At 44.9% G+C, this 27712-nt stretch overlaps 1 protein-coding gene across 3 annotated transcripts in view; it reads right to left on the reverse strand.

The window, feature by feature from the left end:
- HDLBP (high density lipoprotein binding protein) overlaps positions 1–27712 on the reverse strand; it is an 89722-nt gene that overhangs the window by 36505 nt on the left and 25505 nt on the right. For 2 of the 3 annotated variants that reach the window (XM_030803351.1, XM_030803352.1), the window contains exons 2-4: positions 5092–5154; positions 3417–3529; positions 1102–1259 (exon numbers count right to left, since the gene is read on the reverse strand). In XM_030803351.1, the coding sequence (XP_030659211.1) occupies positions 1102–1259; positions 3417–3492 (234 nt within the window). In that variant the 5' untranslated portion in view covers positions 3493–3529; positions 5092–5154. Of the gene's footprint in view, positions 1–1101; positions 1260–3416; positions 3530–5091; positions 5155–9372; positions 9499–27712 lie in introns of those variants that run through there. The other variant, XM_003278897.4, reaches the window with a different exon arrangement.

Below are 27712 nucleotides of genomic sequence, written 5' to 3' on the forward strand. Positions count from 1 at the left end.
CCAGAGGGGCACAGTGAAGAGGATCACCCATCCCACCCTGTAGTAAAAGTCAACACAGGGTTTTCAGCAGCAGGCATTCTGCTTGATGGTGCAGGGTCCCTCCCGTTGCTTTATGGAGAAGAACTGAGGAGGGACAAGGTGGAGGCAAGAGGGATCAACTACCCTGGTTCGAGACCACAGTCACCAAGTAGACAGCGGTACATTTAACAAAACCATTAACAAGATAGCAGACAGGTGAAAATGGAAGGATTGGGATGCAACTGTTTACAAGCCTAAAATTCAGGGAAGACACTAGCAGAGAGATGGTAATTTTCCACCATGACCAGATGATATGAGTTTATATAAAAGTTTTGAAACTCACTAACATCTCAAATTCAGGTAGCAGAGAGAAGGGCTAGTGAAGCCAAAGAAAACCAGGAAACTGGTTAACCTCTTCAAGAAAGTGGGATGATGAATAGAGAACAGAAAACAGGACCCATTCATCTGACAAACACTGCCTGCGAACCGACCACATGCCAGTCCTGCTGAGTGCTGGCATACAGGACGGACATGAGAGAAGTGGTCGACAGAAACATCTCTGGGGTGGGGGATGATTTAACTTGAAGGCCTTCTCCCTTCAGCTACTCAAAGCATTCTCAATCTTGCATGTTCAGAAACTCTTCCATCAGATTCTATGCTTGGAAGGATAGGTTAAGAAAGAACAGCAATTAATTTTTAAAAATTAAAAACACTGTCCAGGCGCGGTGGCTCATGCCTATAATCCCAGCACTTTGGGAGGCCGAGGAGGGCGGATCACGAGGTCAGGAGATGGAGACCATCCTTGTTAACACGGTGAAACCCCGTCTCTACTAAAAATACAAAAATTAGCTGGGCGAGGTGGCGGGCACCTGTAGTCAGTCCCAGCTACTCGGGCGGCTGAGGCAGGAGAATGGTGTGAACCCGGGAGGCGCAGCGTGCAGTGAGCCGAGATCACGCCAACTGCACTCCAGCCCGGGGGACAGAGACGGACTCCGTCTCAAAAAAAAAAAAAAAAAATTAATAATTTACATGGACATGTTACATGATAAAATTTTTAAAAGAAAGAAAGAATGGTGTTTCTACCTGAGTGATGACAGAAGCCTTGATGGGCCGGATCTTGTTCCCCCAGGCTCCAGCGGGTTCCTGGGCACTTTCCAGGCAAGCAGCTTTCTCAGGAAGTGGAGGGAAGGCATCCTTGTAGGTTGGAGGGTCGCTCTCCTCTTCTGAATTTAGAGTGGCAACTGGACCAGCCAACACAGATTAAAAGGAAGCACTACTTTTAGCATTACATGAAAAACACTTTTAAGGGTTTTAGTGCTTAAAAACAGACAAACAAGAACCATCAAATGCTCCAGGGACAACTCCCCCCACCCCTCTCTTCTAATTCATAGTGATGGGAAAAGGCCCCAGGAGGTCACCAGGCCCAGCACCCTGAGTGTGAGAGCTAGAGAAGGCCAGAGACTCCCAGTCTCTGACAGCGAACCCCATCCACGTGGCCTCCCCGGTAAACATCAGCTCAGACACTGTGAGCCCCACTCCCCTAACGGGGTGAGCCCCTTGAAAGCAAGCCTTGCTACATCAATTTTTAAGTCCTCTAGAGTCTAATAACACACTTAAAAAAAAATCGCAACTATGACAACGCCAGGCACAGAGCAGACCCTTACATTTGCAAAACAATGGTCCTACCCAGCACCACCTGTGAGAACTGCCTTTGAAGCAAACTCTGATTTTCCACTGTAACATACAAGGTTAAAAATGATTGCTGTGGAGGCTGGGCACGGTGGCTCACACCTGTAACCCCAGCACTTTGGGAGGCCGAGGCGGGCAGATCACCTGAGCTTGGGAGTTCGAGACCAGCCTGACCAACATGGAGAAACCCTGTCTCTACTAATAATACAAATTAGCCAGGTGTGGGTGGTGCATGCCTGTAATCGCAGCTACTCGGAAGGCTGAGGCAGAAGAATCGCTTGAACCCAGGAGGCAGAGGTTGCAGTGAGCCAAGACTGCGCTACTGCGCTCCAGCCTGGGCAACAAGAGCAAAACTCTGTCTCAAAAAAACAGACTGCAGTGGGAATGGTCACCGCTGATCCCCCCTGCCCTGCCCAAGGCTTGTGGAAATCAGGTTCTCTGATTATTATCACTTCCATCTTCCATAGTGCCCCATTTGTTCACGTGCTTGTGCCATTAGCCACAATCTCCATGAAATCAAGGGTGTGACTGTTTTGGATAACCCCAAACCCCCAGGACTGAGCACAGTGTCTTGCAAATAGCAAGGCCCAGTGAAAAACACCACGAATGGATGTGGCAGAGAACAGGGGGATGACCTCTGGAATCAGACAGGCTCACGCCCGAGTCCAGGCCCATCACTTCCCAGCTGCACGCCCACCTACCCAACAGTGCTGACATGACGGGTGGCAGCATTCTTTCAGTGCTGTCTTCCCTCTCTAGAAAGACAGACTTCACAGGGAAGCTGGCTCCAGTAGGAGGATCCCAGGCCCCCAGAACAAAGCAGCTTCTGGGGTTCCAACACCTGACACAGCAGCCACCAAAAATGAGCTTGTGAAATGTGGCCAGCGTGACTAAGGAAAAGTGAATTTTATATTTCAATTAATTTTAAGAACTAATACTCAATTTAGTTATTGGAAAACTTTTAAGTGTGTTTGGAACAACCTGGAGTAGAACAATCTGCTCTTTCAAATGAAGATTTTATAACATCTAAACACAGATCAAGGATTTTGGATGAAAATCTAGCATTCAAATGGAAGGAAACGTCCTGCCGTTGTAAATACACATCGGACTTTGAAGAGAAATAATCTCAAATATCAATGGTTCCCCCCATTTTTTTTACATTAGAGATGTTGAAATGACAATGTATTAGACATATTGGGGTAAAATATCAAAATTAATTTCACCTGTTCCCTTTTAATAAGTACCAGAGAATCCTAAAAATTGCACACGTGGCTTGTAGTCTGTTCTACTGTACAGCACTGCTCTTAATCCCAGCCAGTGGCGTTCGAGAACTCCGAAGCCAGGGTCCAGCCTTCAGCCTCGAGGCAGGCTTAAGCAATGCTCTGGGATGCTTCAAGCCCAGATTTTAGTTCACCACAATTAGGAAAAAGCAGTTTTGAAAAGGACTGCATTAATTACCAATGGTCAAATTCGCTGGCTTTCCAGAAAGCTGTCCACATTTTAAATCTCACTGTATTTGATTCATTTCCTCATGCCTGGCCAGTTGCCCCTGCACACACGGCAATGCAAAAACACTGCACAAGATGTTGGGCCCTCCCTGCTCCACAATCACAGGGCCAAAAGGTACTTCTAGACACAGGATTTGGTAAAGGCTTTAGGGGAGCAATGCCTTAGACATTACCAGGAAGAGCACATAAAAGGGCTGTCACCTTTGATTTGTTGCGGAACCAGCCCACTTCGGTGTTCAGCAAAACTCTCTTGGGTCAAAACTGCAACGGAACTCATGGTTGATCTCACACCTACACACAATCCGGGAAAACCACTAAAGCAAAGAAGAATAAATCAGAAGTCAAAGTACAACCCTCAATTATCTATGAGATTGTTAACCTAAGAAGAGTTTTAGCGAAAGTTTTATTCTCTTTTTTACCAGCAAACCATACCTTTTTATTTTCCTCACAACCTCTGTCGTAAGCTGATATCCAAACTCCCACCAAGTGATGAAAAGGGGGGAAAATGCAAGTAAAGGAGGTCCTAGAACAGGGGTGGCCAATCTTTTGTCTTCCCTGGGCCACAATGCAAGAAGAATGATCTTGGGACACACATAAAATAAACTAATGATAGCTAATAAACAAACAAAAACAAAACAAAACAAACAAAAAAACTCATGTTTTAAGAAAGTTTAAGAAATTCTTGTTGGGCCATGTTCAAAGCTGTCCTGGGCCTTGGGTTGGACAAGCTTGTCCTAGAACAGCTGGTTAACTGTCCCCTCAAAAGTCGCCTGTAACGGAGGAGCTCATCCTCCACTTGGGGCAGTCTGCATCCATTTCTCCACCCCAGGGGCCACAGAGACACAGTCTGCACCACCCCTAACTGCAGGCGTGGGGGGACCATGGAACCTGCCACCTGCCTGACCCAGGCTCCAGGCACAGATCAACACCAGGATCGTTCTCCTAACAGTGACCTTGGTTATTCTGACAATTTGCTCACCACACACCTCTTAATGCTTACAAAATGCATGACAGTTGCTACAAAAAGCCAGCCAGTCTCTGTCTGTAAGGTGCATCCAGGCCCCAAACTAAACCACCTCCAAATCTCGGCTTAACCAGGTGGTTATGAGTGGTAGCTGCGTGACAGGAAAAAGCAGCCTCAGTGCTTTGTAGCAAGAGTAACAGACCCACAAATTGCGCTAAATGCCCTTGATCCACACTGACTGGTTATTCTCCTCCGTTCTGTTTCCCAGGTGTGGGACAGAACCCACACAGCAGGGGAACCAGGCAGGGCACTGAGTTTCTCAGATTAGCACAGCCACAGTGCTCAGTAGGGTATGGGCTCTGAAAGCCACAGCTCCCTCATTTGAAAAATGGGGTACATTCAGCATTCTGAGGTAGGAATGTTAGCTTCCTCCCCTCCCTCTCCCCAATTCCAGGTGAGCTCCAAACTACTACGGTGAGGAAGAACCCATTTTCTTTACACAATTACGCATCAATTACTGGCACAACAAGGCCAAGTAATAAGGAGTGAATTTTGCATAATTTTTATAACATAATTAAGATCTCTCCCCAAGTTCAAGAAAAGTTAAGGCCTGCAATCCTAAAGAGAAGCAAGACCCCAACTCAGATAATACTGAATAAACATAATTCACATTTAAGAAATAAAAGATTAAAAACAGATGGAAGCCAGATGACACATCTAAGGGGCACACGTCCATAGATGGTTCCTGCTGGGAGGTGAAGCTATGGAGACGTCGCTGACAAACCACGAGAAACTTGAAGGTGTGATATAAAGAAAGAAGGTACACACAGGACTAAGAAAATACGCATCCCTGCGCTCCCAGGTCCACACACAGCCCAGGGACAGGAAGTCTTCAGACAGGGTCAAACTTACCAGCAAAACGGTCAGTAGCCAGAAAGTCCGTCCTGAGGCTGCCTGTCAGCCTGCCAGCTTTTGCTAGTATGGGATGGGAAGTGGGAGAGAAGAGAGAGGAAACCAGAGAAAAGTTACTTATCTACATTTTACAACTCAGATCTTTTTACCTCAAAATCAGAGAAGGTCAAGATATTATTTATGCTTTGGTTACTAACACCAATACTCAGGCTAGTTTCTTGGAAGAAAAAAAACCATTAGCTTGAAACAAAACATATTAAAATAAAACCTGAACCAGCTCCAACTTGCAGAGGACAACTATTCCAGGGACCTGAGGGAGTGATCTTTTAAGTGCCAAACTTCTAAACTTAACCATTTTGAAGTAAAATCCTCACAAATCTATTGGTGCTCTCTTGCATGGCTGGATCATCTTTCCTGTACCCCACATAACCGCTAGGCGGCTGAACCAGAAGAAGGGGTTGTTGTGCTGGGCTCTGACCTATAACAGAATGTGGACCTCGGGGGCTCTGCAGCGCTTATGGTGACCAAGAGCTACTGTCTTCAAGAATTCTCCGTATATTTTGCAGTTACTTTGTTCTTCTGGCTGTTATCCTGTAAAAGTCCTTCAGCCCTTTCTAATCCACTGGGGATTTAGAAACCAGGTCATAAAATCGCAGGATTGAAAGGAACCTTCAAAGGCTGTCTGGGGAGGACCAAGAACTCTGTGAAGTAGGAGGGGTGAGTCACCTCGCCTTAGGGGACTCTGGAGATGGGAAGCCGGTGACCACATGTGCTCCTCAACCATGAAAAGGCGGAACTGCTGACAGGAGTGAGGCATGTGTCTAAAGTGGGAAAAGCAATGACAGTAACAGAAACACCCCACTCAACTGGAGACTACTACGAATACCCCGACAACAATCATGCCCTTAAGACACACGGGTCGGGAGCTGAGAAGGCGGTTCATGGCAACGGGGGTGCACCCAGTAGACTGGATTAAAGGGTCTCGCCTTTCCAGCAGAGGATGTGGACTGGTGGTATTTCTGGATTCTAATCTTGGTCATGAGTTTTTTAAAAACTCTAAATACAGGGCTTGAGTCACACAGGGAACCTGCCACAAACCAGAGACACTATGGGGCCCCAGATGCACCAGACACACAGATGTACCCCAAGACTGAAGGGGAAAGGTAGGACAAACTGATCAAGAGTATTCCATTTAAAAGCATCACCAAAAATTCTAGTTTGCAAGTTTTAAAGACTAAAGTGAGAAAATTTCTCCGAAGTGTCACAGTAGCACATTCACAACCTGGCAAGAGCTCCCTGAGATTCCAAGTGTCTGTCCAGTCTGGGAGCAAAATGGGGCAGGGCACTCCAGGCTAAGGTGCCCCAACAGGTGTCTAATAATCCACCCTCCGCCCTCCCACTCTTGCTTGCTGACTATCCACCTGGCATGGTCTCTCACTCAAGGTTGTCCCAGGCTCCAATGTCACTTCTTAAACCCAGACACCCACCCCCTTATCAAGCCAGGTTCTGGGCAAGTCTCCAGTGCCCAGTGACAGCCACACTAGAAGTCTGCAAAATGCAGTTCCGTCCATGTCAGCCCACACTGACTCTCCAGCACAGAGCTGTGATGAGCCAATCCCCACTGTGTACCCAGTGTCAGTTTCTTCTGAGACCACTCACACACCCTTCAGAAGCCAAGTCCAGCCAGACCCTATACTGAAAGGAGTCTCAACATAAGGGAACCTACTCCTGTGTCTGAGGGAGACCCTGGAGCAGAGCCTCTCATGTTCCTCAGGCATGCACAGACCCTCAGGCAGCCAGGTAAGGCAGAAGGTAGACCTCCAGAAAACTCCAGACTGGTCTGACAGGCTATACTGGGTCCCTAGCCTCCAGATTCCAAGTGGCAGTTTGTCAGAGCTTGTAACGAATGGTTCACAACTAGAGACACATTTAACACCTAGGGTTCTGGTATCATCAAACAACATTTTGTTGTTCTTCTAAACAACTCAAAAACCTGTTTTCGAAGAATGCGTTTTAAGCAAGCATTTGATGACCCACATGTAAATGTAGACCCTGTCCCCACCTGAAATTCTGGGTGAGATTTTCTTAAAAGCCAGTCTCATTTTCCTTCTGTGCTCCCAATCCAGTGAGGTGCAGCCCAGGGGTCCACCTGCCTCTGGTTCAACAAAGCAGCACCTACGAAGCTGTCCCTACAGCTCCATGTCCACCCCTCACTGCTCTGCCCTGCTCCTGGCTCTGCCTTCACAGACAACACCCACGAGGGTTTCATCCTGTTCCATGTGGATCTTTCAGCAACCCTAGGACAGCACCAGGCAGCTCCACTTGCTATCTGAAGATCCCAGGATACCTTGGGCAGGCCTAGATACCCAAGAACAGAGGCTAAACATCAGGTATCTCGGATTCTCACTGGATCTAACAGTACTGCCCATATCAGGATTGAAAGGAACCTCAGATATTACTCCAATCCAATTTCTTAATACCACTAGGGACAGGACATTCGTGGCCTTCTCAGGGCCCAGGTCCACCCCTGCATGGCTGTAAACGCTCCACCTCAAGTTATGACAAAATCTACAACTTCTTTCCCCTTTCTAGCCATGGAGAACAAGTCCGCTCTCCTCCAAGGCTCCTTCTGGTAGGTGAGCCCTGTCTCCTGTCTCCTTCAGTCCCTCCCATATGGCCCCAGTCCCTTCGTGATTCTGGCTCTCTCAACTACTTTTCCCATAGGAAGCTCGGATCAATCAGTGTCCAGGTCCACCTAATGTAAACCTCAAACTATACTGAACCTGGACTTTTAATTTTGTTTCCCAGAGTGCAAACGTCCACAGCAAAAAAGGTCGCATCTCAGAATTTAACTTTCAGCAAACAGAACTAGAACTAAAGGAAGGAGGGCAGGAACCAAGACCCCTTTCCGCCCTAATACGTGTAGAGCAAAACGTGGAGTCCTGACAGAGCTGTGTTACGTGGGAAACCTGGTGCTTACAAGTTTAGCACAAGTTTAACAGGTTTCTGACAGCAACAGGAAAGGCTTCACATGAGGGGTTCTACTTTTTTGCTTTTAAACGAGGAAGTAATTAAGTTGATTCCCTTGTGATAAGTTTTGCCAACTACATATTCAATGGGCAACAGTGTTCGAAGAGAATTATCAGTAATACTCCAGGAAGAATTTGATTTCAGCCTCAGTTAATGAGACCCCCAAGTGCTTTAAAGCACCAGACAGGACCAGGTATGGAGGGCATCAAAAAAACCTCCGGCTGAAATCCAGACTTCTCTTCCAAAAGTAAAATTACTCAAGACCACAAACCAAAGTTCAGAATGGGAAAATAAAATCCTGATCCACTCAAAGATCACAAGATCGAAATCTAGGAGAGGCCGCAGGCGACTGGCGAGCAGAAAGCAGGCTCCGCTCCGCACTTCTCACCAAGTTCTGGAAGTCGGCACCCATCCTGCATGGAGGAACTTTCGCAGATGCCACCTCAGCACGGCCCTCCCACAGGCCACGAGGGCCCGCGGGCGGGGACAGGCTTAAAGGGACAGCAACCCCTCGGCCTCCCCGCCTTTCATCCAAATTCGGTATTTTTCCGTAATGTATTTTTCATCCACGACCCTGGGGCACGTCCAAGTTGCACTCCAGGCCCAAGAAGAGCAGCTTTCCCCACCCCCGAACACGTAGACGGGCGCGGGCCCCGCGCGGCAGGTGGAGGTGCTGCGGGGGCCCCGCCGCCCGGCCTGCGCCCAGACCCCCGCCCCGCCGCCACCTGGAGGGAAGGACCCCGATGGCCTCCCAGGGACCCCCACCCTGGCCGCACACGGCGCCCCCGCCGGCCAGAGCAGCCCGAGCTGGGGGAGGGGGCACCCCGCGGGAGCGGGGGAGGGGAGGGCCGGCCCCGCCAACGTCAGCGACCTGGGCTCAGGTCGGCCTCCCCTCCCCCGCCGTGCGGCCACGACCCGGGGGGTGCCCCACCGAAGCCCCGGGAGGAGGCGGGGGAGCCCAGCCTGCGGCCAAGAGTGGCCCAGCGGCGCCACGGGACTTGAGAAAGTTTGTGCGCGCCCCTCCGCGCCACGGCCACGCGCAGAAGAGACTCGGAGCCGGCCCCGGGTCCGGCCCGGAACCGCCACGCGCGGTAGGCAGGACACCCGCGGGCGGGGGCCACAGCCTGGGGCCCGGGTGGGGGCCGCGGCACCCGGACCCCTCCCCCTCCGCGGCCTCCACGTCGGCAGCTCCCCGAGCCCGCCCGTCCCGCCCGCCCACCCGGGCCTCCCAGCCCCGTGCTGCGCGCTCACTCGTGGGCCCCCGCCCGCTGGTCCTGCCGCTCGCTTGCTCGCCCGCCGCGCGGGAGAAGCCGGGACGCTCCGAGGCGCGGCGCCCGGGCCCCGGCTGCTATATAGGGCGGCGGCCCAATCCCGCCTGGACACGTCAGCGCCCCGCCCGCCCCGCCGCTGGGGTCCCCGCCGCCCCGGGCCGCCCAGCACCCGGGAGGCCCACCCAACTCCAGGCGTGGTTCTGCATCCTTTTTTCGGGTGGGGAAGGCGGTGCCGAGGAGTTGGGATATTAATCACCTCCAGAAAGCAGGGGGAGCGCGCCCCGCAAGAACCCGAGTGGAAACAACCGAAGACCAGAAAGGGAGCAGGAAGGATGGCTGCTCTGGAAGCAGATGTCACCAGTGCGCCCACTCCCGAAAATCACAGAAGAAAAACCTCGAAGGATGCCCACCACGTCGTAAGCGGATGGCCCCACCGGCACGAGGTCCTACAGCGCAGTGAGGCTCCCAGGCAGCCCCGGGGCTTTCATTCCCTCATTCCTGCGTGTCTGTTCCTTATGTCCCTCACTTTTATAAACTATCCCCACCCGATTCCTTGGCAATCAACTTAATCTCCCCCCAAAATATAAAATCCCCTTCCTTTAAAGCGTGCGTTACTTATGACTCCATCTCTACATGGGTGCATACACGCAAAAGAACCGGTGTGTGGCCTCTGAGCCCACGGTGGATACGCAGGACTGGGCGGAACGGAATCCCTACTCTCAGGGGGTCTCCACCCTCCGGGAAGGACTTGTCACTTCTGCATCCATTGTGTTTACTAAGTGATAACTGCCACTGTTTCTTTTAAGGGTATAAAGGGAGTCGAGCAATCTGTAGAGATGTCAGTCTGAACCTCTGGCAAAGTCGCAGGTGAACAGAATCCTGCATAGGGCACAGGATCAGCTACAGGTATCTGGGGACAAGACCGTCCCACACAGGGCAAGAGGCAGGGGCACACCTAGCCTTACCCAGGGAATGGGGTCAGGTCCGCACAGCCTGCAGCTGGGCCATGGGTGCTGTTGAGGATGGTGGGAGCTGGGTGGGGGCTGCAAGCAGCAGAAGACAAGATCAGACTTTTTTTTTTTTTTTTTTTTTCCGTGGAACACTGACACTAAGTGGAGAGTGGCAGGGGAGGGGAGGGGAGGGCAGGGGAGGCCTACTATAGTTCAGTCTAAAGATGACAATGGCTTGCATTATGGTGGGCATAATGGAGGAAATAAATGGCCAGATTTGGTATATATTCGGAAAGTAGCACCAAGAAGTTCCTTATTAACCAGAAGAGGGGTGTGAAAGAAGTTAAGAAAGGCACAGGTTCTTGGCCTGAGTGACTGGGAAGAGCTGCCCTCACTGAGGTGGGTAAAATTCAAGGAAGACTGGATGGATAAGGGGGTGTGATGCCCTGACTGGGCAGGTGGAGGATGTGGAGCAGGCAACTGTATGTGCAAGGTCAAGGGAGAAGCCTAGGAGCCAGCAGAAACACCATGCACTTCATGACACCACCTAGGGAGGGGAGCAGAATCACAGAAGGCAGAGAACATCTGCGGCTCGAGGCAGAGAAGGAGCCAAGGATATCATTAGCAAAGCCATGCTCTAAGTCAGCAGCACGGAACTGGGCAGGTGGGCCTCCCTAGATGTGGAAATAGGCATTCCCTTCTATGTCACTGCTGTGGTTTGTTGGTAACTTTCCGTGGGGATTAACCAATCAGCAACTAGTGCAAGTGTGTTTTTTGTTGCTGTTTTGTTTTTGAGGGCTCAGAACTGCAGAGGGAGATGGAGAAAGAGTAAGTGGTAGGGATTCGGTCCACTGTCAAGGAACTTCCAATAAAGCTAGGAAGTCAGCACAGGCACAGTACCTAGTACACAGGACACCGTCAAGAGTTAGTTTAAAAAACACTGTTAGCAGAAGATATTATAAAATCAAATGTTAACTTTGTGCTAATAACCATCCAGAATGCTTCTGTGCTGATGCTCACAACCAGCATTTCCTCCCAGCAAGCTTAGCACATTGAAACTAATAAATAGTTCGTAGAAGCAAATTTTAGAAATTCCATGGCTAGCAATATTCAGACCAAATGAAGTGTGAACGTCTGTCTGTGACATTTGAGTTTTCAGCCCTCAAAGGGACAGGGGAGAAGTTTGGGTCTGCTCAAGGTAGGAGGTGAGAAGAGATACCCTCCTATTCCATAAAGTCATGATCCCCAAAAGGGCTACACCCTCAACAGAAGATAGGTAGATCAAAAAAAGAAGAAAAGCCCACTAGTGTAGAGGGGACTAACGATGCTTTCTCTGACTATCCTGAGCTGGCAGGTAGAAGCATCTCTTGAGCTGTAGGGACAATGGACTAGTACTCTACAACCAAGCCCATCTGTCTGGGAACCCCTAGCCCAAACTGAGATATTAACAAAACAGAAAGCAATCCCCCTCAGGAAAGAATAAACCACCTACCAGGCTGAAAAGGATACCTACAGATCAACCCAAATGGTAGAGAGGCTAAAAGCCCAGAGCTCAAGAAGAAGGAAGGATGGATTAGAAGTAGGATTAGACTCAAGAACTTCAGGAGACAGAACTAAGATTGAGACAACAAAAAAGCATAAGAGATGACATTTAGAAAAAAATCGAGAGATGGAACGAATGAAAGAGCTAAGAACCATGGAATGAGAAACTCTAACATATGTCTGTAACTGGAGTTCCAAAACAAAAAGAGAAATGAAAAAATCCAAAGAACAGAGAAGAAACATTTTTTAAAATATTGAGAAAATTCTAAGATTTAATGATACAACATTCTTCCCTCATCCCAAAAAAGACAGAGAAGTTGTCTAGCAGGATAATTTAAACTAATCCAGATCAAAACACACTACAGAGTAACCTCAGAGCACCAAAGACAAGAGCAGGACCTTAAAAGCAACTAGAGAGAAAAGACAGGTTACTCATAAAGAATACTATGAGACCAAGGGCAGACCACTTAAAACAATACATACCAGAGGATAATGGCTATATATAAATTATGACGAAAGAAATAACTGTCAATTTGGAATTAAGAATTATTTTTCATTTAAGAATGAGAATAGACATACTCAAAGAGAAAGCAACTACTACCAATAGATCCCTGCTGACAGACCTACTAAAGGACATATTTCAGCAAGAAAATGAAAGCCAGACAGACCAGAAAGAAGAAATACTGATAAACCAGCAACTTAGATAAAGTGAAACAAGTGGTGATCCTATACTAATATCAACAATAAAATTTGGAGGGAATTAAATTATAGATAGGTACATAAGCAGAATATGCAAGTACAAAATAAAAGACAGAATTAAAATGCTTAGGCAGCAATAATATATAAGGTGGAAGGGGGATATGAAGTTGCAAGGTTTCAAGATTCTTATTATTTGGGGAGAGGGTAGACATAGTAATTTTAGCCCTTGTTGAGAATGAATGTTAAAAATTTAAAGACTATCTAGGAAAAACAAAGAGTTTTTAACATTCAAACTAAACTCTTATTCAAATGGAAGTTATTGGCAATGTTCTAGATCTTGGATTAGGTGGTAGGTTCAGCGGTATTCATTACGATGTACATTATTACTGCTTATATTATACTGTATTAACAATTGTTAAAGAAAGGAGAGAAAACAAGAAAAAAGAATAGGAGGCAAGAGAAGTAAAAGAAGCAATGAAAAAGCAAGGTATTAAATAAAACACAAAACTGATGAGAGGAATGAATTCAAACCCATCAGTAATCTAAATACATGTTAACAGACTAAACTGACCAACTCTTAACAGCAGCTACAGGCCATTCAACAGTCCTAAACCATACAGACAAATAGGCTGAAATAGAGAGATGGAAGAAGTACTCCGAGCATATACTAACCATATGAAAGTTGGTTATATTATTTTCAGATAACACAGACTGTAGGATAAAAATCATTATTAAGAACAGAGAAGGTCAAGAACTTAAAAATTCAGTAACTCTGATTACATGTATCTCATAACATAGCTGCAAAACATATAAAGTAAAAACTGAAGGTTACTAGGAAAAATTGATATATCCAAGGTTAAAGGGTGAGACTGACCCAACTCTCTTGGTAACACAGGTTATGGGATTGGAAAATGTATAGAGGATGCAAACACAATTAATAAATCTACTTTATTGAACATATGATTAAAAGTGACACCTTTTTAAAAAACCATAAAACCTGGCCAGGAGCTAAAAAAAAATTTAACAAATAGTAAACAATTAAATCATAATAACATTCTCAGACCACCACTCAATTAGAACTCAACTTAAAAATTTAAAGACTATTTAAGTTTTAAAACTTGCTTCTAAGTAACTCGTGGAACAAGGAAAAAATCTGAAAACATTTAAAACTAAGCCATTAAGCAATTATATATCCCACCTTGTGGAATGAAACAAGAGTGTTGCTTAAGGACTTGTAACTTTAAGCCATTCTATTAGTGAAGAGGAAAAAAAATAAAATAAGCTAATTGTCCACTACTGAAACTAGAAAAAAAAAACACCAGAATAAACAAAAGAAAGGTAGAAGGAAATAAAGATAGAAAATTAATGAACTAAAAGACATATACCACAAAGGATAAACAAAACCTACATCCAAATTTTTTAAAAGACAAGTTCAATCTCTGGCAAAAATGATTCCTGAAAAAAGGAGACTATAAATAGGCAATATTAAGAATTAAAAGGGGGTCAAAAACTACAGCTAAAATGGAGACTTTGAAAAATCATGTAAGAATTCTATTGAGAAGAGTAGTGTCAAAAACTCGAAAACAGATGAAATGGGCAAATTCTAGAAAAATAAGTTACCCAAACTGAGTTAGAAATATAGTTTCAATAACCAACCTTCCCCAATCTTCAAAGAAACAAATATAAAAATTACAACAAGGCCGGGCGAGGTGGCTCACGCCTGTAATCCCAGCACTTTGGGAGGCCGAGGCGGGTGCATCACCCGAGGTCAGGAGTTCGAGACCAGCCTGACCAACATGATGAAACCCCATCTCTACTAAAAATGCAAAATTAGTTGGGCGTGGGGGTGCGTGCCTGTAATCCCAGCTACCCAGGAGGCCGAGGTAGGAGAATCACTTGCACCTGGGAGGTGGAGGTTGCAGTGGGCCGAGGCCACGCCATTGCACTCCAGTCTGGGAAACAAGAGTGAAACTCCATCTCAAAAAAACAAAAAACAACAAAAACAAAATAATACAACAAAAAGGCAGGCCTCCAGATGCTTTTGTAAGGAAGCTCTGAGAGATTATCTCCAACACAAAGCTGGCGGGCTTGGACTCATCACAGACAGAGTAGGTGAATCTCACCTAGGTACTTGGAAGCCAAAGCCTGAAACAATCTTGCAAACTGATCCAGAAATAGAAAAACAAATATTGTCACGATAAAGTTCAATCCAGTAATGTGCAATATTAGAAAAACAGATTAAAGTTACTCGCCACATTAACAGCATGAGGGGCAAAGATAATTTGATCATTTCAAAAGATTCAAATGGGCTGGGCACAGTGGCTCGTGCCTGTAATCCCAGCACTTTGGGAGGCTGAGGCAGGCAGATACCTGAGGTCAAGGGTTCGAGACCAGCCTGGCCAACATATATAGGTGTCCCTACTAAACATACAAACGTTAGCCAGGCGTGGTGGCACATGCCTATACTCCCAGCTACTTGGGAGGCTGAGGCAGGAGGATCGCTTGAACCTGGGAGGTGGAGGTTGCAGTGAAACAAGATGTTGCCACTGCACTCCAGCCTGGGCAACAGAACACGACTTCACCTCAAAAAAAAAAAAAAAAAAAAAAAAAATTCAAATGAAGAATCTCAACTAATTAACCCATTCTTAATAGCAACTAGGAATATAAGCCAGGACAGTATGGCAAGAAAAAGAAAGTTACCAGAATTGAAAATGAACCAAAACTGCCAGTTTTCACAGACAATATAACTGTGCTGGTAGAAAATCCAGGAGAATGAATGTATGGACACATTATTAGAACTAATTAAAAAGTTCGCTAAGTTTTCTGGAAATAAAACCAATACACGCAATCAATTGTTTCCAAAACACCAGCAACAAACTATTAAAAATAAATCTAGGCCGGGTGTGGTGATGCATGCTTGTAGTCCCAGCTACTTGGGGGGCTGAGGCACGACAATCGAACCCAGGAGGCAGATGCTGCAGTGAACCAAGATCACGCCACTGCACTACAGTCTGAGCAACAGAGTGAGACTCTGTCCCCTCTCTGCCCCCTAAAAAAATTTTTAAAAATCTAGTAAGAAAAAAAAGTGTGATTTATAGAGTTTATAAAAACCTTTGTCAAAATACAGAAATGACCTTAATAAATGGAGACAGGCCATGGTCATCTAAAGAAAGACTTAATCATGGATAGTAATTCTCCCCTAATTAGACTAGAAATTCAATGCAAATGTAACTTAAATCCCAAAAGGTATGTGTGTGTATGGAATTTTACAACCAGATTTTATACAAGTTTTATTTATACAAGATTTCGATATGTAATTTTTATAATGTTGCACTGCAAACACTGAATTATAAAAAAATTATTTATATACACCATTTTTAGAATATTTACATATACACTCATATTTACACAACAAAATTTATACAAAAGATCAAGGACCAAGAACGGCCAATACAACTCTGAAGAAAACAACGTGGAGGAGGGCTTGCTCTCTCCAGTGTCAAGTTGTGCATCAACAGTAATTCCGACTGTGGCGCTGGTGCCGGGGACAGACACAGAGAACAAGGGAGCAGCAGAGAGGGCCCAGCACGGACACCACAGACACTGACATTGCCTGCCTCAGATGTGGCCGTGTGGATCAGTAGGGAGATGGATGATGCAATCGATGGCTCTGGGAAAACTGCTTATCTACAGTAGGAGAGAAAAACTAGGTCCTTATTTGACACCATTTGCAAGGCCTATTAAGGCTTAAGATGCAAATACTCCACGAGCGAACAATCCCACTTCTAGAGACGTACTTCAGGAAAAAGCTCTCCCACCTGGGCAAAAGGAAATACGTCAAAGAATGCTCATCTCACTGCACTGCTAGTAATAGTCAACAGATTTTTAAGAACCTAATTGTCAATGGATAACATGGATAAACAGAGGTATACAATTTATGTAGCCTACTCCTCTTTGCTTTAACTGATCACCTGACAGGAACCCACTGCAGTGGAGCCATGCTGAAGGGGTTAGGAGGAGCAGCGGACCAGGGGTCATCTCCAAGGCTGTGGGAGCAGAGATGTGGAGGACAGGCACCCACCACTTGCTGAGCAACAGTGCAGTCTTATAGGAAGTTATTAGCACCACGGGATGGGAGCTAAGTTTAGCACAATTTGCACTCCCATACTGAGTGTGGTGGTCAAAGTCAGGTCAAAGAAATGTTTCCATCCCATTTGACAGCTGAAAATGTAAAATTATATGTGGCTCATATTACATTTTTATTAGCACAAACTAGTTTTATAATTAAGCTTATTTATACTCAGTTTAATTTGACTTGTAGCATATTCTAATAAGGAACAACTTTTCTTTGGCTCGCATGTATTTACTACTGATATATTACAGTATATATTATTATATTAAACTCCCAGCCCTAAAATAAAGTCTCATGAAAGTTCAGATGAGGCAGAAACAAAGACTTGCAGTCCAGGGTTTCCTGTAAATTTGCCTTGTTCTTTCTCCACCATCTAATTCGGTCAGTTTCACTACTTTTCAGGAAGTAACAGAAAAGGTGACTTAGTATATTCTCCAATGACACTGTTCTCTGGCTTATTTCTGTGATTCACGTATTTCTAGGTAAGGTGAAAATACGTAACTTGTGTTTTATCCGAGTCATTATAGGCACCTATAATGAGAACAAATTGTATAAAGAACACCAAACTTGTTGCCAGGATACCTGCTTTCAGAATCTTGCTCAGATATAATTTGGGTCACCTTGGCTAGTTGTTTAAGCTCTCAACTTTTACAATTCACATTTGTAAGTGTTGGGGCCTTTTCTGCAAGTTGTTAAAAAGATCAAGGAAAATGGTATCTAAAAGAATCTGCCCTTTAGTAGGTATCTCACTGGGAATGCTAGCATTTAATTCCACTAAACCACTAAACTCACTACTTTCCACTAAATTAATACATTTAGTGGAGTATGCCACTACATTAATTTTACAAATACAGAAACAATCAGCACATATTTCTACAGCTGAGTAAAGAATAATATTTACTTAGAGCCTAATTAAAGAACATGTGTCAGATAAATACAATTTATTTTCTTAAGAAGATGGGGGGCCGGGCGCAGTGGCTCACGCCTGTCATCCCAGCACTTTGGGAGGCCGAGGTGGGCGGGTCACCTGAGGTCAAGAGTTCGAGATCAGCCTGACCAACATGGAGAAACCCCGTCTCTACTAAAATACAAAATTACTCGGGCGTGGGGGGCGGGGGGGCATGTAATCCCAGCTACTCGGGAGGCTGAGGTGGGAGAATCGCTTGAACCCGGGAGGCAGAGGTTGCAGTGAGCCGAGATCGTGCCATTGCACTCCAGCCTGTGCAACAAGAGTGAAACTCCGTCTTAAAAATAAATAAATAAATAAATAATTAAATAAATAAATAAATAAATAAAATAAGCCAGGCACAGTGGCACGTGCCTGTAGTCCCAGCTACTCGGGAGGCTGAGGTGGAAGAATTGCTTGGGCCTGGAAGGTGGGGGTTGCAATGAGTTGAGATCGTGACACTGCACTCTAGCCTGGTTGACCAAGTGAGACCCTGTCTCAAAAAAATAAAAAAGAGGATGGGACAAATGTTAGGTCCAAAAGAATAAATTAATGGATTTTCATAGAAATAGACTACTATTTTGAGCTGTGCTGGCCAACATGTACTGGCCACATGTCACTACAGCCTTCACACGTGGCTACTTTAAAATGATACGTGCTGTAAGTCTAAAATATACATCAGATTTTGAAGATTTAGTACAAAAAATACAATGCAAAACATTTTATTATTAGTTTTAGGATGGATTACATGTAAAATGATAGTATCTTACATTGGGTGAAACAATATTATTAAAATTAACTTCACTTGTTTATTTTTATATTTTTAAGACAGATGTTGGAAAATTTTAAATTATATGTGGCTCATATTTTTATTGGACAGCAGTGCTACAGTGTCTGTATTTTCAAACCAAAGCTAAACTATAAACTGACAAGGGAGTTTTTCTCATCAGTAAACTTTATATAACAATCTTAAGGAAAAAATATTTTATTACAAATCTTTTGTGTTTAATGAATAAATTTACATGAGGGGAAAAAGTACAAAATGCATCTTCTTCTCAATCATGAAAGCATCTCCTCTACCACAAACACAAATGTGGCACACGTGGCAGGCTCGAACATTTCTGGGGAAAAGAGGAGCACGTTATGTTTACAGTATTTCCTAAAGGACTCTTTAATAACCCATTTTAAAAAATGGGCAAAAGATACAAGCAGGCCTTTCATGGAAATGCAGGAAACATTCATTCAATTTGTATTTTAAAATGCAAGTGAAAAGTAGAATAAGATTCTACATTTCACCTCAGTTTGGCAAAAATAAAATCTGAAGACTCAAAAAAAAAGTGTGGGAAAACAGGTGTGGCTGGGGGAATAATTGGTGTGATCTCTTTGGAGAGTGTACATATTTGATTATGTACTGAGATTTAAAACATCAATATTCTGATCTAACACTTCCTACTTCTAAGAATTTCTCACACGTGCCCAAAGATAGAGGCACACTTCAGCTTACAGTGCTTCTCTTACTTGGGTTTTTCAGACATTCTGTTTATTATAAGCTGAAGGTTTTGGCAACTCTGCAGGTCTTTCCATGCCTCTTTTCCAACAGCACATTTTGGTAATTCTAGCAATATTTCAAACTTTTTCATTGTCGTTATATCTGTTATGGTGATCTGTAATTCTTGATGTTACTACTGTAATTGTTTTGGAGTGCCACGAACCACGCTTATACAAGGCGGAGAACTTCATCAATCAAGGTTGTGTGTGTTCTGACTGCTCCAACTGGCCACTCCCATCTCTCTCCCTCTCCTCACGCCTCCCAATCCCTAGACAATATTGAAGGGAAACCAATTAATAACCCAACAATTGCTTCTAAGTGTTCAAGTGAAAGGAAGAGTTGCACGCCTCTCATATTAAATCAAAAGCTAGAAACGATTAAGAAGGCATGTGAAGAAGAGTTGTTAAAAGCTGAGACACGCCAAAAGCCAGGCCTCTTGCACCAAATAGCCAAGCTGTGAATGCAAAGAAAAAAGGCTGAAGGAAAAGTGCTACTCCAGTGAACACACAAATGGTAAGAAAGAGAAACAGCCTTATTGCTGATATGGAGAAAGTTTGAGTGGTCTGGCTAGAAGATTAAACCAGTTTCAAAATTCCCTTAAACCAAAGCCTCATCCAGAGCAAGGCCCTAACTCTCTTTAATTCCATGAAGGCTGAGAGAGGTGAGGAAGCTGCAGGAAAACATGTCTCAAGCTAGCAGAGGTTGGTTCTTGAAGTTTAAGACCTAACATAAAAGTGCAAGGTGAAGCAGCAAGTGCTGATGTAGAAGCTGCAGTGAGTTATGAAGATTTAGCTAAGGTCACTGATGAAAGCAGTTACACTAAACAGATTTTCAGTGTAAATGAGACAGCCTTATAGTGCAAGAAGATGCCATCTAAGGACTTTGATAGCTAGATGGCTTCTTTTTTTTTTTTTTTTTCTTGAGACGGAGTCTCGCTCTGTGGCCCAGGCTGGAGTGCAGTGGCACGATCTTGGCTCACTGTAACCTCCGCCTCCCAGGTTCACGCCATTCTCCTGCCTCAGCCTCCCGAGTAGCTGGGACTACAGGCGCCCGCCACCACGCCTGGCTAATTTTTTGTATTTTTAGTAGAGACGGGGTTTCACCGTGTTAGCCAGGATGGTCTCGATCTCCTGACCTCGTGATCTGCCCACCTCAGCCTCCCAAAGTGCTGGGATTACAGGCGTGAGCTACTGTGCCCAGCCAATAGCTAGATCGCTTCTGAGAAGCCTTCAAATGCTTCAAAAGGCGGCTGACTCTCTTGTTAGGGGCTAGTGCAGCCAGTGACTTTATGTTAAAGCCAATGCTCATTTACCATTCTGAAAATCCTAGGGGTCTGAAGCATTACGCTAAATATACTCTGCCTGTGCTGTATAAATGAAACAAAGCCTGTATGACGGCACATCTGTTTAAAATGATTTACTGAATATTTTAAGCTCACTGTTAAGATCTACTGCCCAGAAAAAAAAAAGATTCCTTTCAAAACATTCCTGCTGACTGGCAAAGCATCTGGTCACCCAAGAGATCTGACGGAGATGTACAAGGAGATGAATGTTGTTTTCATGCCTGCTAACAGTCATTCTGCAGCCCATGGATCAAGAAGTAATTTCAACTTCCAAGTTTTAATATTTAAGAAATTATTTTTAAGGCTATAGCTGCCATAGATAGTTATTCCTCTGATGGATTTGGGCAAAGTCCATTGAAAACCTCCTGTAAAGGATTCACCATTCCAGATGCCATGACTTTGAGGGGTTCAAGACTTCAGTGGAGAAAGCAACTGCAAATGTGGTGGAAACAGCAAGAGAACTGGAATCAGAAGTGGAGCCTGAAGATGGGACTGAATTGCGGCAATCTCATGATCAAACGTGAACAGATGAGGAGCTGCTTCTTATGGATGAGCAGAGAAAGTGGTTTCCTAAGATAGAATCTACTCAGGAAGTAGATGCTGAATGAAGATGTTGTGAACATTGTTGAAATGACAACAAAGGATTTAGAATATTACATAAACTTAGCTGATAAAGCAGTGGCAGCGTTTGAGAGGATTGATTCCAATTCTGAAAGTAGTTCTATTGTGGGAAAATGCAATCAAACAACATCACGTGCTACAGACAAATCTTTTGTGGAAGAGTCAATCAATGCAGTAAACTTCATTGTTGTCTGATTTTACAAAATTGCCAGTCACCCCAACATGTAGCAACCTCCGCTCTGATCAGTCAGCAGCCATCAACATCAAAGCGAGACCTTCCAGCAGCAAAAAGATTAAGACTTGCTGAAGGCTCAATGATCATGAGCATTTTTTAACCAATGTTTTATTCTTATTTTTTGAGATGGAGTCTCACTCAGTTGCCCAGGCTGGAGTGCAGTGGCACAGTCTCAATCTCGGCTCACCGCAACCTCTGCCTCCCGGGTTCAAGTGATCCTCCCGCCTCAGCCTCCCAAGTAGCTGGGATTACAGGTGTGCTCCACCACACCCAGCTAATTTTTGTATTTTTAGTAGAGACGGGGTTTCACCGTGTTGGCCAGGCTGGTCTTGAACTCCTGACCTCAGGTGATCCACCCAACTCAGCCTCCCAAAATGCTGGGATTACAGGTGTGCTCCACCACACCCAGCTAATTTTCGTATTTTTAGTAGAGGCGGGGTTTCACCATGTTGGCCAGGCTGGTCTCAAACTCCTGACCTCAGGTGATCCACCCACCTTGGCCTCCCAACGTGCTGGATTACGGGCCTGAGCCACTGTGCCCGGCCTTAACCATTATTTTAAATTAAAGTATATACATTGTTTTTCTAAACATGTTACAGCTTTTATATGCACTGGGAAACGTAAAACTCGTGTGACCTGCTTTATTGGGATGTCAGGCTTTCTTGTGGTGGTATCACAAACCTGCAGTGTGCCTGATGTGCACTGTAGCATTTTTGTAGAGCCAGAAGATTAAACATTTGCATTGGTTCAGTCCGGGACTGGGTAAACAAAGGGTGGCAGAACACAAAGCACTATCACTGACCTCCATAAACGACCTGATGAATGACCAGGTCTCCACCCCCACAGTAAAATATTAATTGATGCCATGAGCAGAGTGCCTTCTAGTGTGCCCTGAACACCGATCCCCACCAGTGATGATGTGTGCTTAGTAAGACTCAGTTTCACTTGCTCTCAAACCTGTTTATGCCAGTTTCACTAGTTAATGTAACTACATTTAGAAATAATTCAAAATAATGAAAGAGTGAAGAGAAATGTATCTATGAATATTAAATTTACCACACTGAAATTTCAAGAAAAACAAATTGCCTTAAAAAAATTATGGCTGGACATGGTGACTCATGCCTATAATCCCAGCACTTTGGGAGGCCAAGGCAGAAGGATCACTTGAGGCCAGAAGTTTGAGACCAGCCTGGGCAACAAAGTGAGACCTCATTTCTTAAAAAAATAAAAAATAAAAACAATTAGCCTGTGCCTATAATCCTAGTTACTCAGGAGACTGAGGCAGAAGGATCATTTGAACCCAATTTGAAGCTGCAGTGAGTTACAATCGTGCCACAGCACTCCAGCCTGGGAAGAAGAGCAAGAGCTGTTTGTTTAAAAGAAAAAGTCAGCTGGGGGAAAACCTTTAAAATCTCAGAGAATCCTACATTAATTATGAGTTTCTTAAATTTTTGTTCCACTTAAAAGAAATGAATGCTGAAAATCCTAGATGACATATTATCAATTTCATTTACATAAGAGAGTATGTGGCCAGGCATGGTGGCTCATGCCTGTAATCCCAGCACTTTGGGAGGTTGAGGTGGGCACATCGCTTGAGCCCAGGAGTTCAAGACCAACATAGGCAACACAGTCTGAAAGGAAAATAAATCTTGGGGCCCCCAAATCACTCAGTTAAAAGGAAAAGTCTAGCTGGGAACTGCTTAGGGCCAACGTGCCTCCCGTTCTCTTCAAAGTCTCCCCTCTGCTCACTGAGATAAATGCCTATCTGACTGCCTCCTTTGGAGAGGCTCATCAGAAACTCAAAAGAATGCAACCATTTGTCTCTTACCTGCCTATGACCTGGAAGTCCCCTCCCCACTTGGAGTCTTCCTGCCTTTGCTTCGAGTTGTCCCACCTCTCCAGACCGAACCAATGTTCGTCCTGCATATGCTGACTGATGTCTCATGTCTCCCTACAATGTATAAAGCCAAACTGTGCTCTGACCACCTTGGGCACACATCATCAGGACCTCCTGAGCCCGGGTCACGGGTGCGCGTCTTCAACCTTGGCAAAGTAAGTTTTCTAAATTAACTGAGACTTGTCAGATTTCCTGGGTTCACAATGGCGAAACCCCGTCTCCACCAAAAAAAATAAAAATAATAAAAAGAAAAAGAAAAATTAGCCAGGCATGGTAGTATGCACCTGTAGTGCCAGTTACTCAGTGTGGAAGCTGAGGTGGGAGGATCACCTGAGCCCCAGAGGTCGAGGTTGCAGTGAGCCATGATGGCACCACTGCACTCCAGCCTGGACAACACAGCAACACCCTGTTTCCAAAAAAAAAAAGAAAATATATAGAATCCAACCAGTCCCATTTCAAATAGGAGGTCTTAGCCCTGTACCAAATGACTGGCGATTAAATAAACCTCTGTGCCTCAAAACAGGTCAGTTAAGAGGGCTTTAACCATACACCCAGTGTCAGTGAACAAGAGGAGGCAGTTTTTTGTTGTTGTTGTTGTGTTTTTGAGACAGTCTCACTCTGTTGCCCAGGCTGGAGTGCAGTGGCGTGATCTCGGCTCACTGAAACCTCTGCCTCCTGGGTTCAAGCGATTCTCTTGCCTCAGCCTCCCGAGTATCTGGGACTACAGGCGTGCGCCACCCCACCCGGCTAATTTTTGTATTTTTAGTAGAGACAGAGTTTCACATTGTTGGCCAGGCTGGTCTCAAACTCCTGACACCGTGATCCGTCCACCTGTCTCCCAAAGTGCTGGAATTACAGGCGTAAGCCACCGCACCCGGCCTATTTCTTTTTTTTTTTTTCTCTGAGACAGGGTCTTACTCTGTTGCCCAGGCTGGAGTACAGTGGCACAATCTCGGCTCACTGCAACCTCTGCCTCCCAAGTTCAAGCGATTCTCCCACCTCAGCCTCCCAAGTAGCTGGACTACAGGTGTGCGCCACTATGCCTGGCTAATTTTTGTATTTTTTTTGTAGAGACAAGATTTTACCACGTTGGCCAGGTTGGTGTTGAACTCCTGGCCTCAGTGATCTGCCTGCCTTGGCCTCCCAAAGTGCTGCGATTACAGGTGTGAGCCACTGCGCCTGGCCTGCAGCTATGTATTACATTGATGTGTAACCAGTCGTGTTAAAGAGATATACATGTTTGTACGTGCATAAGACCTCTCTAGAAGGAAACTCAAGTCATTGAGAATAGCAAAAGGACAGGAAGTCCAGAGCCCAGTCCTCAACAAGCATCAACATGGACAGCTGGGTAAAAGATGCACCTGACAAGACAATTCTGCTGTGAAGTTGTAGAACGTGAAGATGGGAGGGAAGAACACGAAAAACGGCACATATTCATACACCACATACCCCCAAAGTGTGTTTTAATAGGAAACTATGGATGGACATATGCTAAGTGTTTGTGAGAGTTATCAGCAGAAGGGGAAAGCTCTGTATTATATGAGGCTCTTCGCTTTTCAACAAAAAATACCTCTACCTGGAGAGGGAAAAAAGGACACTTAAGTATCACCAGGTACTACAAATCAGTGAAAAACAGTCCCAAAATTTATTTTCTCTGCTGTGTTATTCTCATTATAATTGCCACGTTATCTGCCAGAAGTCTGAATTAAAATTTTTTTGTTAATTTCCTTTTGAGGAAGTGGTGATGACTTTACATGAACCTATTTGAGCCCTTGGAAACTGAGAAAAAGATACGTAAGAGCTGTCTTTACCATGTGGAGAGCATTTAAAGGGGGACTGAGTTCTGTCCAGTTGCCTGCACAACCAAGAACAACTAAGAACAATTCTGAAGACACATTTCATCTCAACATGAAGAAAAGGATCACTGAGAGTGCTTTCCTGAATTCGCACCTAGGAAAAAAAATGGGCAGAGCTTATTCCCACTGTGAGGTGCACTCTCCACTGGGTGATCATTTAACTTACATGACTCCTTAGGGTCTCCTCCATCTTAAGTTTCTTTGACTCACTGAAGAAACAAACCACTGCTTCTAGGTGGAAATGCATCCGTATGACCCATGGGTTTACTGATGTCTGTAACTGCCATGGTAACACTAGTCTGCCACCCTGAGCCGCTGAAAGGTGTTTCATGGCAGCTCCTGCACACACACACTCCTCACCAGGGCTTGGAGCCCGCTGCAGGCCCCCACCCCAACTGTAATGGTGTTCTGGGAAAAGGATGGGACCAGAATGGCTGCAGGAAGGGCCATTCCCCTTTAGTCCTGTGATTTAAAAATCCCTTCCATCTCCTCACTATAAATCTCATTAAACTACAAGAAATAAAATAATTTGAAGTTTGACCCAGGGCAACAATTTACACTTGATGATTTTTTTTCTTCCTACAATTTACATAGAAAAGTTCTATGAGCTAGAATTAGCTTAGCCCATGTTTATAAAGAACTCTGTTATGGATACAAAGCTAGCTAATGCCATGGGTGGAAATACTTAAGAATCTGAAAGATTAATCTTGGGCTCAGTCCTATCCAAATAGAAACAATACTTTTCTACAAACAAGAAAACAAACATCAGGAAAAGCCAAGTCTTCAGGTTTTCTCCCCTCAAGGGTGGAGAGCATGTGGCACTCCAATGTGCGATCTGCTGACAATGCTTGGCACATCACCCTCTTCACTTGGCCTGCTTCCTCCTTTGTCTCATGAGAAGGTGGGACTGCATCATCTCTCCAAGTACTCTCTTCCTATCAGTCTACTTTTCAGACATTAAGCCTCACTTTTGGATTTAAAGACTCCCTAGAAACCATTACTTACATAACTGTCTCCGCAAAGAGCTAATTCAACATTAAACTGCACGAATACAAGCACAACATCCCCACCAAAGCACGGGTATGTTCCTCTATGCAAAGTTAGACAACTGAGATACCGGACTCAGATCAGAACATTACCATGTAAGAGAAAAACTGACATACATCCAAGGAGCAGGAACTAAGAGTCTAATCTATAAAGAGAGAAAACTGGGCAGAACAAGAAAACACGATTTCCTACTATTAGAAAACAAGTATCACACCAGGAAGATAAAAGACAGCTTCTCTGCAACTCCAAAGGCATCCAAGGACAGGAAGCCAGGATGGCAGCAAAAGGAAGATCAGTAATGAGGGGAAGTAGGATCAGAATGGCAGAATGGCTGGCACCAAAGGTAGGGAGTGCCCTCTAAAGGAAACCTCAAGCAGACATTAGGCATCAATGTGGGGTGAGTATGGTGGACTCAATATGCAGATGGGCTGAAGAAACCATGCTGTGTCCTTGCAGTGAAACAACACATAGCATAAAGGTAGGAGGAAAGCCTCCATACACTACTATGCATAGTCTTCAGCGTACACAGTTAATGAAAAGAGCAACAGAGGCCAGCAGGTGCAGGGTATGCTACCTTTCTGTAAGAAAGAGTCAGAAATACAAATGTGTATGTCTGTTTATATTTTCAGAAAGAAATAAGAGAAGAAAATGATGGGGTAAGGAAAGAAGGGACAGGGGACAGGGATGGAAGTCAAGCTCATCTGAACAGAACAAGAGTGACAGCTCTGTTTTAGTACCATAAAAATCAGAAGAGGCCGGGCACAGTGGTTTATGCCTGTAATCCTAGTACCTTGAAAGGCCGAGGTGGGTGGATCACCTGAGGTCAGGAGTTCGAGACCAGCCTGACCAACATGGAGAAACCCCGTCTCTACTAAAAATACAAAATTAGCCGGGCGTGGCGGTGCATGCCTGTAATCCCAGCTACTCGGGAGGCTGAGGCAGGAGAAATGCTTGAACCCGAGAGGTGGAGGTTGTGGTGAGCTGCGTTCGCGCCATTGCACTCCAGCCTGGGCAACAAGAACAAAACTCTGTCTCAAAACAAAAAAAAAAAAATCAGAGACTCTAAACTCTAAAAATAAAACGTTCCACTTCTTTATCTCAATGCTGGTTATATGACTGAGTTGTTAGTGAAAATTCACTGAGCTATATACATTAAAAAGTGCATGTTTATTATACCTCAATAAAAAGTTTACACAGAAAATGGAAACAAATGTATCTAACAATGTTACATCGGCGGCCTAAGCATCAGAGAATTATTTAACTTTTTTTTAAATTTATTTTATTTTATTTTTTATTTTTTTGAGACGGAGTCTCGCTCTGTCACCCAGGCTGGAGTGCAGTGGCGCGATCTCGGCTCACTGCAAGCTCCGCCTCCTGGGTTCATGTCATTCTCCTGCCTCAGCCTCCTGAGTAGCTGGGACTACAGGCATCCGCCACCACGCCTGGCTAATTTTTTGTAGAGACGGGGTTTCACCGTGTTAGCCAGGATGGTCTCGATCTCCTG

This window comes from Nomascus leucogenys, chromosome 22a (assembly GCF_006542625.1).
Source record: "Nomascus leucogenys isolate Asia chromosome 22a, Asia_NLE_v1, whole genome shotgun sequence".
Classification (NCBI taxonomy): domain Eukaryota; kingdom Metazoa; phylum Chordata; class Mammalia; order Primates; family Hylobatidae; genus Nomascus; species Nomascus leucogenys.